This window comes from Pinus tabuliformis, chromosome 8 (assembly GCF_031772625.1).
Source record: "Pinus tabuliformis cultivar Carrire ecotype Pingquan chromosome 8, CPIR1, whole genome shotgun sequence".
In the NCBI taxonomy this organism is placed as follows: domain Eukaryota; kingdom Viridiplantae; phylum Streptophyta; class Pinopsida; order Pinales; family Pinaceae; genus Pinus; species Pinus tabuliformis.
Genome location: NC_142294.1, coordinates 700,925,912 through 700,940,975, shown reverse-complemented (window position 1 = coordinate 700,940,975; position 15,064 = coordinate 700,925,912). Strand labels below are relative to the sequence as shown.

At 40.0% G+C, this 15,064-nt stretch overlaps 1 protein-coding gene across 2 annotated transcripts in view; it reads left to right on the top strand.

Moving 5' to 3' along the window:
* The window catches only part of POLH (Y-family DNA polymerase H), a 252,547-nt gene that overhangs the window by 165,706 nt on the left and 71,777 nt on the right, over positions 1–15,064 (top strand). For both annotated transcript variants that reach the window (XM_089372685.1, XM_089372686.1), the window contains exon 10: positions 14,391–14,606. In XM_089372685.1, coding sequence (XP_089228811.1) covers positions 14,391–14,606 — 216 coding nt within the window. The remainder of the gene's footprint in view (positions 1–14,390; positions 14,607–15,064) is intronic.

Sequence of the window (15,064 nt, the reverse complement as noted above, 5' to 3'; positions counted from 1 at the left end):
CTCATCCGAGATTATCTTCAGGTCTGTTCTCACGTGCGGAGGTCTGGTCTGGGCTAGGGCATCATCGCATATGGTCTATTGCTTGGGTTACATGTTGGATCTAGCCGCAATCTGAGAGGTGAATCCATTCTCTTGAAGATCGAAGTGGTGGAAGGGCTAGAACAACCATCATTACCCTCGCACGTGCATCTATAATCTGAAGATGACTGTCATGATCTCGTTGTTTTTGAACAGTCACTATTTCGGCATGTAATGCAGTGGATCAAGCTCAAGTCAAGGAGCTGCTTCATGTGTGATTAGTTTGCATGGAAAGCGAAGGTGGAAGGAGGCTAGAAGAGGTTGCTCTCGACATCATTTGTTGACTGTCATCACCTTGGTACAGACCTGCTATACAGTGCGAAGTTGCAAAAGGAGATTCAGTGTTTGGGTACATTTCGGAAGGTTTGTCATTTTGATGTTGAAGGCTATCTTGTGTCATTTGTAAGGGTCTTGGAATTCAACAATAAAGATTCTATAAGAAAGAGTTCAAGGGTTTTTCCTCTCAAGATTGGGAGAGGTTTTTTCCCTAGCTTGCTGCCAATATCTTATGTACTTGTGCATGATTAATCTTCTTGTTTTGATAGCTGGTTGATGATATCAATACATGTTCATAATATCAATCAAATCTGAAAGAAATAATATCACAAGCAGTTATCATGGAAAGAGAAATCAAATAATTATATTGCCTTTAAATTTCTCAACATCTTCTTCCTTGATTGGACTTTTAGATTGGTCTACTCTTGGGCCTTCTCTATAATAGATCTCTCGTTCGCACATATGATGTCTATGAGCCCTGTTACCGCTCAAACTAGTAGGGTTCCTAAAAGGGGATCCTTGATGGGTTACTACTAGGCTAAGGGAAACAATGGATAGCCCATTGTCACCTTGGCTAAGGCTCCCTACTCTTTATGGACTTTCACTGATGGGAGGACACCCGTTATGATAAGGATCATGAAATGGATGGACCAATGATAGGGAGAGGGGTGATCCTAGAAGCCTATTCACAAGAGGCTCAAATATGTGGCTTGGTTGTCTTGGAAGGCAAGATGGAAGGCTCTCTAGGAAGCACTTAGGGAAAATTTCTAGGGTTAGGTCTTGAGTATGTGTCTTATAAAGGAAATCCCTAAGCCTTAGAATTCTTGTGAAAACTTGGGTTCCAGGTGATCTTTGAAGAATTAACCTTCATAGTGCATGGGACCACATAGGATCAAGTGGACTCGAGGTTTGGTCAAGGGGATAGGATTTAGTAACCAATAATATGCTTGACCTAATAAGGGAGGGGAAAGGGATTAAGGAATGAATTTTCAATGAAAGGCAATGCAAGGATCCTAATGAGGTTTCTAGCCTAAAGGAAACCATGGGCAAGAATTGGTCTTCGAGCTAGGGCTTGCGATATCTCAAGATCCCACCATCAGAATCTCATGAAACTTGGAGGGCTTCTTGAGGACACACCAACGCAGTTGTGGACCAATAATCGAAGTATTTGGGTGGCTAGATCGTGAGATAATTGATGCCCTAGGTGACCTAGAGGACTATATCTAGAGAAGAGGAGAGGGGAGAAGGAAAATAGGTTTAAGGTGATCATCTTTGGGTGGACCAGTGCCTAATCCTTTGGGAGACTGGAGTCAGGTAGAATTATGACTATTGACCTTTGAATTTTCTAGGTCAAGGAGCCTCAAAAACAACTTTGCTTGGCACTAGGGTAGCAACAAAAGCAGCTTCAAGGACTTTATACTTCGTTTTGCAAGATAAATGGCTTGTCAAGATGAATTTCATTAATGAAACATCCCTAGGAACATTCATTCATTATACATGGCCCATACATGAAGCATTCACTATCTAGAAACAAAATTTCCACAACTTCGCATAAGAGATGCATCAAATAAGCCCTAATATAGTGAAATCCGAACAACAATGTATGTGACAAAATTGGAAAGAAAGAATAGCATTAAAATGTACTTAGATGTATAAGAGTATATACAACCTTCCAAAATCTTGCCATTAAGAAGCTCCAAGACATATGAAAATTATCCAAACATCAAAATTCATTCCATGCTCCAAAAATTCGTCCTCCAAGAAGGATAGCGAAAATATCTAAAGGGATACTAGTTCCAAATCCAAGTGATGATGATAAAATGAATCTTCATGACTTCTATTTATGCACTTCTAATGAGTTCGATTTAGCTACTTGAGCCTACATTAGCCCCTAAAATAAAACAATGTGCAAAACAACTAACTTTTGGTGACAAGCCCACCAAACTAGCTCATAAACAAAAGCATAAGCCTATCAAGAGGTTGAATGATCAATAATACATATCGTTGGGCCTTCTAAGAAGCTTGATGAAGTCTATAAGTGCCATAATGATGAATAGGACTCCCAAAAGTAGTGGACAAGGGGTTGGGCAATTGTTCTCCAAATAATAAACCTGTGGTGCTCCCAATGGGTGAGAGGGCACACAAGTAACCTCATGGACCTCCAAGTAGGTCAAAGATGCCTGTAGACCATCTGTAAGGGCTCAAATGATGGTGTAAGTGATGCCACATCAACATAAAAGTCGTGGGTCGTCTGCCAAGTGTATGGTACAACTGTGGGGCCGTCTGGACATGGTGAACCAGGTGCATCTTCCTCGTCCAATAAGTGATTTTCGAGCGATCTCTGAACATCTCTAGGGATCCATGGAGTGCTGTCTACTATTGTAGAGGGCCATGGCTCTCAACACACGCCCTACATGTGCCAATGTAGCCCTTAGGAGGGTTGGGACCTCGTATAGGGAGACCAAACCCAAAATGGAGACCATCTGTAATCCGGCATAAGATCCAATGCGTCCCCTGGCCTTCCAGTACAACAAGTCATCAAAGGAACTCGAGTTAAAGAGCTTACAAACCATGGACAATAGGTGGGCACTTCATGATGGCATGCCCTTCCATAGTGGGCTTTGTCATGCGCTAATGTCCCCAAGCTGCAAATGGGGTTAACCAAGTATCCTATTAGGTGGTTTCTACCTTTAAAAGGGATAGTATGTCCAAGGTACATCCTTCAAAGGGTGGTGGCATGTGATAAAGAGACGAATGGAGTAGGGAATGAAAAGGGGTAGCCCTGGGCAACATGCTGGGGTACTAGGGTAGCTAGCAAAAGGGAAGCCCACAGTTAGGTATATAATGTATTAGAGGCAGCAATCGTGGTACAACAAGTGCCTGGACCGTGATTTTTCCACACTTCTTTATATGCCTTTTGCCTTTTATGATTTTTCTTTGATTAATTGCTCGGGGTTCAAGGGATAAGAGCATGATGTGTAAGGTATTGCAGTGGATACCCCCTTTAGGGTTGGGTGGTTCATTGCCCACTCGAGGTTGGGACAATCATGGGTTCCTGAATGATAAAGGAGGCTCATCTAGGGCCTATAGGAACTAGGGTGATGGCCATGATAATGGGGTAGAGCTTATGTATTGGCTTTTGTCCATGTGCTAAATGTGTTTGTCCCAACCATCTTTTGCATTTTGTGGTACTTTTTCTTGTTGAATATGGCCAATTATGCTTTTACTTTTCTTTTCAGCTGCATCAATCTCCGGGGCATCATTCCAAGCTCGACCCAAGGTGTGAGCAAAGGGGAAAGGGAAGGTGAACCCTATGTGCACCCGGTGGAGGAATGTGGACCCAGGTGGGAGGAATGATGAATGGAGTTATAATGAGTGGAAGGGGAGTGATATATGTGGATGAGTGAGCGGGACCATGCAACCAAAATCAAGGTTTCCATTGAAGTACCATCTGTAAAGCCCAAATGTCAGTGAAAGAGATCCTACGGGACTAGGGTCCAAGGTTAACATCCAAAAGAGGTCTAGGGGACAAGAGCACAGACCTAGCACACTCTTTCCATCGAATCGCCACGTTAATCCATGCCCAAAAGTTTCCATGATAAGTAAATTACAATACTCAACTACCAAATGACAAGGCATAATTTCTGGTTTGGGAGGCCCAACTTCAAACATATGACCATGACAGATGGGTGAAGGATCACATGGTTGGCTTAGGAGGCAGAGAAGTGCCACATCGAGCTAGTTGGTGGCTGTAACGGGCTGTTGGTTTCCGGCTGAGGACCATCTTTTAGAATTTTTTTGTCTAGGGGGATATACCCACAAAATGGTGGGTAACATCTGGCTCACATTGGGACGTGATCTATCGAACAGTGGTCGAAGCTACACGAATGGGACGTCATGAGAACACCAACAATCTCTTGGTACACTGCAGACTTGTTCCCTGCACATAGATGAAAAACACTTTGCAACATGCTTTCGCGACGTCTCATGATCACACATACTTGGATTAGACCCATAAAATCGACTCATAAAAATAAACTTTCAAATGTAGTTTTAAATCTAAATGCAATTAATCTATCATGAGAAATATCATATGACGTTAGTTCTAATGCGAAAATCAGTATGCAATGCGTCCTACCCTAACATGCATATGGTACAAAACTAATACTGAGTGTAATCGTAAAGCTAATGCAACGAACATATCATCAAATCAATATAAATATGCGAGCCTATATGATTACTCATGCAACAAATGCCAAAGCGAATGTGGACAAAATCATATTTATGATAAGGTCGATGGGCGGTAGGAATATAAAATGCCCACACATGGATGATCATGTGAGAAGAGGTAAGAAAATGATGTAATCTAGTCCATGAGATCCTCTCTTCTAACCAAACTATAGATATGTCAATGCTTAGGCCCATAAACTCTTGATGTATGAAAACCTCGGGCATATGATGGTCCTCATCATTTTTGCCATATTTTATAGCATCTACAGGGTTATGATTAGTAGGAACGGGAGACTGATGAGATGGAGAAACACAAGTAGGCTGTCTATGATGATCACACTAGAAAGGGGAGGTTATAGATTGATCATGAGCCTAAGGGGGGGTTCCCAAGGAGATAAAGAATATTCAATGAGGGGTTCTTCCTTGACACTATATTCAAAGGGGAAGGGTATCAAGGTCACTTGAGATCATATGAGAACAAGCACGGGAATTACTCTCAAAATGATGAACAAGAGAAGAAGGCAAAGGGGAGGGTGGAGAGTTATATCCAATAGGTTTCTCTTCCTCGAAATCATAATCTAAAGGCTCAGGTGATTTGAATATAGAATCATAAGGAGGAGCCTTATCGATTTCCTTAGTATCATAGATTGGGCCTTTCCTAACAGGAAAATTGATCACTTCCAATTGCCCCTCCTTATGCAAGGGAAAATAAAATTTCTCCTTCCCAAGGGCATCAATGGATATGTCATCATAAATAATACCCGAGAGAAAGGGAGGACCAACTTCAGCCTCATCCTCCTTATTGGTGTCGTAAATGGGAGCACAATCAAATTAAGGACCAACAATTTCCCATTTCTCCTTTTCAATATGGAAGTAATCTCCAATATAATCTTTTAAGGGGCAAATGGGATCACCTTCCTCAAGGTTCTCAAAAGGAGAGTCATCAGGAGTAATATCCTTGAGAAAGGTAAGGTTAGTCTCAACTTCATCCTTCCCAAACATTTGTTCTCAAAATCATCCTTTTCGTCACGTGGACCCGAGGAGGATTCGTTTTCTAGCTCATTACATCGATTCTTAATGTCTTGATGATGGCCAATGAAGGATTCCTCTTGGATGCTTAATGTGGGGCATACTTGAAAATGTTTAAGAAAGCTATCAACTAACTCCTCAGTAGATGAGATTCTTTTAAGTTCATGATCATGCAGCCATGAGTTATGACCACCGAGGGATCCCATGAACAACAACAAAAGGTCATATTGGTGAACAACCTCCTCTCTTGAAGCATGTGCATTAAATCTTTCTACGTGGTCAATTGCGGAGAGTGGATCACATTAAACATGAGCTCCCCATGTACCATCCTTCTCGTGACATGATTAGAGTGCCCAGGGATGCTAGCAATGTCCAAAGCGGGAAATTTATCAAAGAAAGACAACCTATTTGAGATATACATGAAAAATATGTAGGAGTCACTAGGGTGAATTTAAAGATGCATAGAAAAATGCTTGCTTCACCCTACAAGCATCGACCTTAAATGTTATATATCTAGGGGGGATAATATGGGGTACCAAGGGAGGTACCCAAGGTAATAATGTAATAATGGGATGGGCCTTAGTAATAATTAAGGTGGTTAACCCATGTCATGTAAGGGACCACAAGTAGTTAATAATAATGTAATGGGCCCATGGTATTAGTTGATGGTATGAGGGAACCATGGTAATGACCCATGGTATTGTATGTATGAGGCCTATATAGAGGCTAGAGACTCCATGTCAAGGAAGGGCTTGTGGAGTGTTCTCCTTCCTTAAGGAGTGAATGTATGGTGTTGCCCTACCTTAAGGGTTTGATCAATAAAGAAGCATTTCTATCTATTTCTATCTTGTTATTTCTTGGGTTAATTCTATTATCATATATTTCCGGGTTAGATCTATAACAAGTGGTATCAGAGCTCTTTCTTGGGCACAAAAGTGGAGAATTTTTTAATTTTTTGAAGGATTTCGGGGGCGGCGAGTTTGCAGATCAGATCTGTATGTTTTGGTGAAAGATCTGAAAAATCTAATTGTATATCTGTATTCTTTGTGAAAAAATAGCCGATTTCAAAAAAAAAATCAGTTGAATCGGAGTCCGGATGAAGGAGATATCGCTGATCTAAAAATCAGTGGTGTTGTAGATAATTTTTTCGGGGCAGCGAGTTTGCGGCGCAGATCTAGATGTCCTGGTGCAAGATCTACAAAATCTAATTGTAGATCTGAATTGTTTGAGAAAAATTACCCAATTTCAAAAAAAAAATCAGTCGAATCGGAGTCTGGATGAGGGAGATATCGTTGATTTAAAATCAGCTCTTTTTTGCAGAAATTTTGGTGACGGCAGGAGAGTTGCAACGCAGATCTGAAATTTTAAGTGCCGGGATCAAGATTTCTATCACATGGGTAGAGATGCAGAATGATTGTTCCATTTATGAAAACAGGTCATAATAGGGATTCTAAGCAATATTGACGAAACTGTGACAATTTCAACTTTTCGCCAAGTAAGTGAATTTTTTCAAAACTCTCTTCATGGATTCTAGCAAGGGTCTATATTTTACAGGAAAAGATGATGGTCCTACTATTGAAGAATTCATACAAAGATACAAGTCCACACATGGGACATATTGGAAGATTCCAATGATGCTTAATATGAAAGATGAGGCTCACAAATGGCATTCATCACTTGACTACAAGCAGTTGCTCACACTTTCAGAGGCAGAATTTGAAAAAGTCTTTTTGGACAAATGGTCTCGGGCTAAAAAAAAGGAGAATGAGACACATAAGGGGTTAATTTCTATGGGTGTCTCCTTACTGCAGGTTCATGGATTGATTCAGAAGGAGAAAATCATTGTGTCTATAAATCCGAGTTGCTAGCAAAATCTCATAAATGTCAACTTGGCAAAAAACTTGCAAGTCCCAGTAAAACAAATTGAAAATACACAGGTTGATGATGAGGATTTTCAAATTTATAAGGATTTGAAGCTTTCTATGGATAAGTATGTGTTGCATGGTGATTTTTATGCTTCAGATATAGATAATATGGAGGTTGTTTTGGGATATCCTTGGATGGAATCTGCGGGTACTATCAATATTAATGTGCAGAAGAAATTCCTGAAGCTCTGGTATAAAAAGAAGAAAATTACATTACAGGATATTTCCATCAATAAACAGATAGAGCACATTGAGGCTGAAGCGAAAGATGTTCCAGGGACTGACATATCAGATGATGAGCCTTTGATGATCAACAATCAAACACAAACAGAGGCTGAAGAAGAAAAGGGTACAGGTGATGATACATTAAAGGAGGGCTCAGTGGTTGAAGTCATATTGGAGAAGAAGACACCACAACAAGCACCACAGTAGGAAGAATTCAAGAAAAAGACATCGTGGGTTAAAACTTCAACATATCATCACCCACATCACCCCGCAAGACAACCATCAAGATGGAAACCAAGTAGTCACATGACGGAGAGCGAGGAGAGAAGATCCACCCACTACACATCAACACAAAAGAGCTGCCACGGTCAACTTCCATCTCAAGCGAGCGAGGCACCAGCGAGATCGAGAGTTCACCTTTCTCTTGGATGGCTAGATGCACGTGCATGGTATCAGTGGACTACTCTTTTGAGTAGATCTTATTATTTGTGTTCTTCCCATGTTTCGGGGACGAAACATGCTTAGGGGGGTGGAATGTTATATACGTAGGGGGGATAATATGGGGTACCAAGGGAGGTAGCCAAGGTAATAATGTAATAATGGGATGGGCCATAGTAATAAATAAGGTGGTTAACCCATGTCATGTAAGGGACCACAAGTAGTTAATAATAATGTAATGGGCCCATGGTATTAGTTGATGGTATGAGGGAACCATGGTAATGACCCATGGTATTGTATGTATGAGGCCTATATAGAGGCTAGAGACTCCATGTCAAGGAAGAGTGAAGGATTATTGTATGAACAGGCATATGGCTTGTGGAGTGTTCTCCTTCCTTAAGGAGTGAATGTATGGTGTTGCCCTACCTTAAGGGTTTGATCAATAAAGAAGCATTTCTATCTATTTCTATCTTGTTATTTCTTGGGTTAATTCTATTATCATATATTTCCGGGTTAGATCTATAACATTAAAGTTCAATGAATAACTAGGGTTTCGTTCTTCCAATGGAATCACCAATAATGTTATGTCAATATGTCGTATGGGGAACAAAAGACACATTTCGTGTCCCCGACAACGACACCAAAATGTTACCGCTCAAACTAGCAGGGATCCTAAAAAGGGATCCTTGTAGGGTTACTAGTAGGCTAAGGGAAATAATGGAGTGATAGCCCACTATCACCTAGGCTAAGGCTCCCTACTCTTTACGGACTTTCACCGATGGGAGGAGACCTGTTATGATAAGGATCATGAAATTGATGGACCAATGATAGGGCGAGGGGTGATCTTGGAAGCCTATTCACAAGAGAGGCTCAAATATGTGGCTTGCTTGTCTTGGAAGACAAGATGGAAGGCTCTCTAGGAAGGGCTTGGGGAAAATTTCTAGGGTTAAGTTTTGAGTATGCGTCTTATAAAGGAGATCCCTAAGCCCTAGAATTCTTGTGGAGACTTGGGTTCCAGGTGATATTTGAAGAATTAACCTTGATAGTGCATGGGACCACACAAGACCAAGTGGACCTGAGGTTCGGTCAAGGGGATAGGATTTAACAACCAATGATATGCTTGACCTAAATAGGGAGGGAAAGGGATCAAGGAATTAAGTTTCAATGGAAGACAATGCAAGGATCACAGTGAGGTTTCTAGCCTAAGGAAAACCAAGGGAAAGAATTGGTCTTCGAGCTAGGGCTTGCGATATCTCAAGATCCCACCGTCGGAATCTCATGAAATTTGGAGGGCTTCTTGAGGACACACCAACACAGTTGTGGACCAAAAATCGAAGTATTTGGATGGCTAGATTGTGAGATAATTGATGCCCTAGGTGACCTAGAGGACTAGACCTAGAGAAGAGGAAAGGGGAGAAGGAAAATAGGTTTAAGGTGATCACCTTTGGGTGGACTAGTGCCTAATCCTTTGGGGAGATTGGAGTCAGGTAGAATTATGACTATGGACCTTTGAATTTTCTAGGTCAAGGAGGCCTCAAAGACAACTTTGCTTGGCACTAGGGCAACAACAAAAGCAACTTCAAAGACTTTATACTTCATTTTGCAAGATAAATGGTTTGTCAAGATGAATTTTAGTAATGAAACATCCCTAGGAACATTTATTCATTTTACATGGCCCATACACAAAGCATTCACTATCTATAAACAAAATTTCCACAACTTTGCATAAGAGATGCAACACGTAAGCCCTAGTATAGTGAAATCCCATCAATAATGTATGTGACAAAATTAGAAAGAAAGAATAGCATTAAAATGTACTTACATGTATAAGAATATATCCAACCATCCAAAAAATTTCCATCAAGAATCTCCAAGACATATGAAAATTATATAAGCATCAAAATTCATTCCAGGCTCCAAAAATTCGTCGTCCAAGAAGGATAGCGAAAATCTCTAGAGAGATACTAGTTCCAAATCCAATTAATGATGCTAAAATGAATCCTCATCACTTCTATTTATACACTTATGAGTTCTAATGAGTTCAATTTAGGTACTTGGGTCTGCTTTAGCCCTTAAAATAAAATAATTTGCAAAACAACTAACTTTTGGTGACAAGCCCACCAAACTAGCTCATAAACAAAATAAGAGGTTGAATGATCAATAATAGATGTCGTTGGGCCTTCTAAGAAACCTGATGAAGTCCAGAAGTGCCACAATGATGAATAGGACTCCGAAAAGTAGTGGACAAGGGGTTGGCCCCTTGTTCTCCAAATAATAAACCTGTGGTGCTCCCAATGGGTGAGAGGGCACACAAGTAACCTTATGCGCCTCCAAGTAGGTCGAAGATGTCTGTAGATCACCTGTAAGGGCTCCAATCATGGTGTAAGTGATGCCACATCAACATACAAGTCCTGGGTCATCTGCCAAGTGTATGGTACAACTGTGGGGCCGACTGGGCATGGTGAACCAGGTCCATCTTCCTCGTCCAATAAGTGAATCTCGAACAATCTCTAAACATCTTTGGGGATCCATGGAGTGTTGTCTACTGCTGTGGAGGTCCATGGCTCTCAACACACACCCTACATGTTCCAATGTAGCCTTCGGGAGTGTTAGGTCCTCGTATAAGGAGACCAACACAAAATGGAGACTATCTATAATCCTGCATAAGATCCAATGCATCCCCTATCCTTCTAGTACAACAAGTCATCAAAGGAAATCAAGTCAAAGAGCTTACAAACCGTGGACAATAGGTTGGCACTTCATGATGGCATGCCCTTCCATAGTGGGCTTTGGCATGTGCTAATGTTTCCAAGCTCCAAATGGAGTTAACCAAGTATCCTATTAGGTGGTTTCTACCTCTAAAGCAGATAGTATGTCCAACGTACATCCTTCAAAGGGTGGTGGCATATGATAAAGAGATGAATGGAGTAGGGAAAGAAAAGGGGCAACCTTGGGCAACATGTTGGGGTACTAGGGTAGCTAGCAAAAGGGAATCCCATGGTTGGGTATATAATGTATAGGAGGGAGCAATCGTGGTACTTGAGGTGCCCTGACCATGATTTTTCCACCCTTCTTTATATGCCTTTTGCCTTTTATGATTTTTCTTTGAGTATCTTCTTGGGGCTCAAGGGATAAGAGCATGATGTGTAAGGTATAGGTTTGGATACTCCCTTTAGGGTAGGGCGGCTCATTTCTCACCAGGGGTTGGGACAATCATGGGTGCCTGAATGATAAAGGAGGCTCATCTAGGGCCTATAGGAACCAGGGTGATGGCCATGATAATGGGGTAGAGCTCATGTATTGGCTTTTGCCCACGTGCTAAATGTGTTTGTCCCGACCATCTTTTGCATTTTGTGGTACATTTTCCTATTGAATGTGGCCAATTATGTTTTTACTTTTCTTTTCCGCTGTATCAACTTCCGGGGCATCGTGGGCAAGGATGAATGGGGTTATAATGAGCGGAAGGGGCGTGATATATGTGGATGAGGGAGCAGGACCATGCAACCAAAATCAAGCTTTTCCATGAAGTACCATTCTTAAAGCCCAAAGTGAGTAAAAGAGATCCCACAGAACTAGGGTCCAAGGTTAACATCCAAAAGAGGTCTAAGGGACAAGAGCACAAACCTAGCTCACTCTTTTCGCTGAATCCCCCCATTAATCCATGCCCAAAAGTGTCCATGATAAGTAAACTACAATACTCAATTATCAAATGACAAGGCATACCTTTAGGTTTGGGAGGCCCACCTTCAAACATACGACCATGATAGATGGGTGAGGGACCACATGGCTGGCTCAGGTGGCGGAGAAGTGGCACAATGAGCTAGTTGGTCGCTGTAAGGGGCTGCTTGTTGCTGACTAAGGACCATCTTCTAGAATATTTTTTCTAGGGATATCACCCTCAAAATGGTGGGTAATAAGACCTAAAATAGATCCAAAATAGTTCGTATATCTTCCCTCCTTTGCTTGGTGATGAGTCTTCCTTCTTGAGTTTTCACTCTTCTTTACTAACTTCAAACCCTTGACCGAAATTCTGTCTTTCAAATGAGGCCGAGCTGCCCTATTTATAGTGTTTTGTGCATCCATAATAAGCCGATTTGAACTGGAGCCTAGGCCAACATGTCATTCTGGAAACATCCTTAGGCCAACATGATGAATAGCTTGTGACAAGGGCTTTGAGGGTTATTGACACATTCGAAATTATTTCTTACAATATGTAACATGTTTTCATCACATGACACTGAGTCGCTAGACTTTATGACTTGATGACAATACCTAATAGCTCTCAATGGGAGCTTCTACTAAAAATAAAATTCCTTGAGCATGAAACCCATGACTCAAGCATTACAAAATAATTTTATTTTTCTTCTTTATATTAGTTACATAAAATCACAATTACACATTTCATTATGAATACCGAACCTAGTTACACGTTTCAATAAGACGAAGAATCTTTGTGGGACAAGGGATCTTGTGACAGATCAAGCTATCTTATTGAAGATGAATCTTGACAGAGAATGGAGGGCTGACTTGGTGCTTGGAGGAGGTCTTGGTCTTTGGGTCTCAGAGTTCTCATTTTGATCTGATTCTTTAAGAAGAGGATTGTCCGGGTTTCCCCAATTGTGGGATTTTGCTTTGGCTTGGAACCTATATGTTGTGTTCTTTGTGTCTTTGTGATCTTCATGTTTTGATAATTGCTTGATGAAGAAGAATAACTAAATGATAAAAAGCCAACAGAGTATCACAAGTAATTATCAAGTAAGGAAATCAACATTAATCTACAAAGACATTGATTTTCCAACAATAATGACCAAAATGAAATTTCACATCATGTATATATACTTAGTCAAATGGGGGTGAATTAGCCCAAGGGACACGTCGCTTCACCTTGCTGGGCTGACTTGTCTTTGTGGGCCAACTTGATGCCCCAAAGAAAATAAATTTTATTTTAATCTTTTATAATTTTTCTGGGACGACTTAGGAGACCTCTTGGCATGTGAGAATACCTCTAGACACTACACGAAAATTCAACAGTTACAACAAGAAGCTTGTGGTTATTTGTTAATATTATATATTGCTCTCCATCTAGCAGGAGAGAATAACATTTTAGAGCAACAAATTAATGCCAAAACTTGGAATAAATATGAAAACAAATGGGAAGAAGAGTATATCATTGGAGGCTTCCTGGATAGAAAGCAATAATCAGTTGATAACATAGAAACATATTGTGAACTTTTGAAACTTGGCCGTAGAGATTTTCAGATTGTGTGCTATGGTTCAGTTGCAGCAGAGGGAGAAGCCAAGTGAGAATGTGCCTTACAAACTGATAGAAATGTCAAGTGTGAACGATTTTGTGGATAGCAGCCTTGAGCTTTCAGCATACAAGATGTCTTGGCAGTGACAGCAAGCGTGTTTGCGTGCAAAATAAATTCTTGCACTGGTATAAGGGTGAATAGAACGAACTATCTGTAACAAAATTTTGCACATGAGTCTGCGGTGAAAGATTGTGTGTTGAAATGTTCAATATCCTTGTACAATGCAAAACTATTTACATGAAAGCATTTGAGAAAGGAATTGATGACTGGGATGTAATGTGAACAGAAAATGCACTGTGAAAAAGAGGTATTATTTATTTATTTATTTTTCTGAGGCATTAGCTTTGCATGCTTCAACCTTTGACTAATAGCATTTAATTTTTTTCTTAAATGAGAAATAATATATGTTTTTAATATGGCTCTTCTGCTTTTGGATTTTTTATTTATTTTTTTATTTATTTGTGTTTTTGTTTTGTTTATATTTATAATTTGATTTACAACAGTTTTGAACTTCCGGGTTTATTAAGCTGTTGTCTAATTTACCTTGAACGTGAATATGATCAACTCAGGAGGAATTTGTGATTTTCTAGCTTGGCGCTTTATATTATGGCAAATTGTTTTTGAAATTCATTTATATGTAAAGCTTTAACTTCATTTCACAATGGTGACTATTTAAGGAAGAAAGATAGATCATAGGCTATCTTTTTCATTATTTTTGGGATTTCGTTAGCTGGCTATTAGGCTATTCATTTGTCTAGAGTCTTTACCAAGATAATATTGTATTCCTGTGAAGATTGACATATCTTGTTGGATTGCTCTGCTGTAGAGGTATGCTCAATCATTTATGTGCGTCAGACCTTTGTTGTGTTTTCTGCAGGATCATGGCATTGATTCCAGTAAAAAATTCCCATCAAAGTCTTGCTCGTTAAGATATGGAAAGGAGAAAGTATTGCAAGATGCCCTTCACCTTTTTGAACGTGGATTGCGGGACTTTTGTGGAGGATATGGAGGGGGAAAACGAGGCAGTAAACATGGTTCCACTTGGGCAGTTGTTGGGCTTTCTATAACAGCTTCAAACATTCTTTCTACTACTGTAAGTTAAATCCAGCTGAATAGCTGAAGTCATTTGAAACATGTCTTTCTCTAAGGTTGAATTAGGATTTGTATATTTGAATACCTCAAGGAGTGTACTCTTGTATTTTAGTTGAAATGCATATTTATATTGTTCTTTCTTTTACATCACTTCTAAATTTGTTTCAAACCTATTTGAATGTTCTGTTGACATGAACACTGAAATTTTAAAGAAATAATAACTGGTTTTGTTCTTTGTGCAATCAAAGCATGTTGAAGTGCAAAGAAGATCATCTTATCTAGTCTCTGGTGAAAACTTAATTTCAATGAAGAGAGAGATCAATATTTTCCTCTTGTATTTTGTACCATGTATTATAAGTCGAATTGGGTATTTCTAGCAGCTTATTGCACCTTTTTAGAATTTAAATAAATGTACTTTCAACATTTTTCGATTTCTTTTGGTGTCTGTAATGCAGAGAG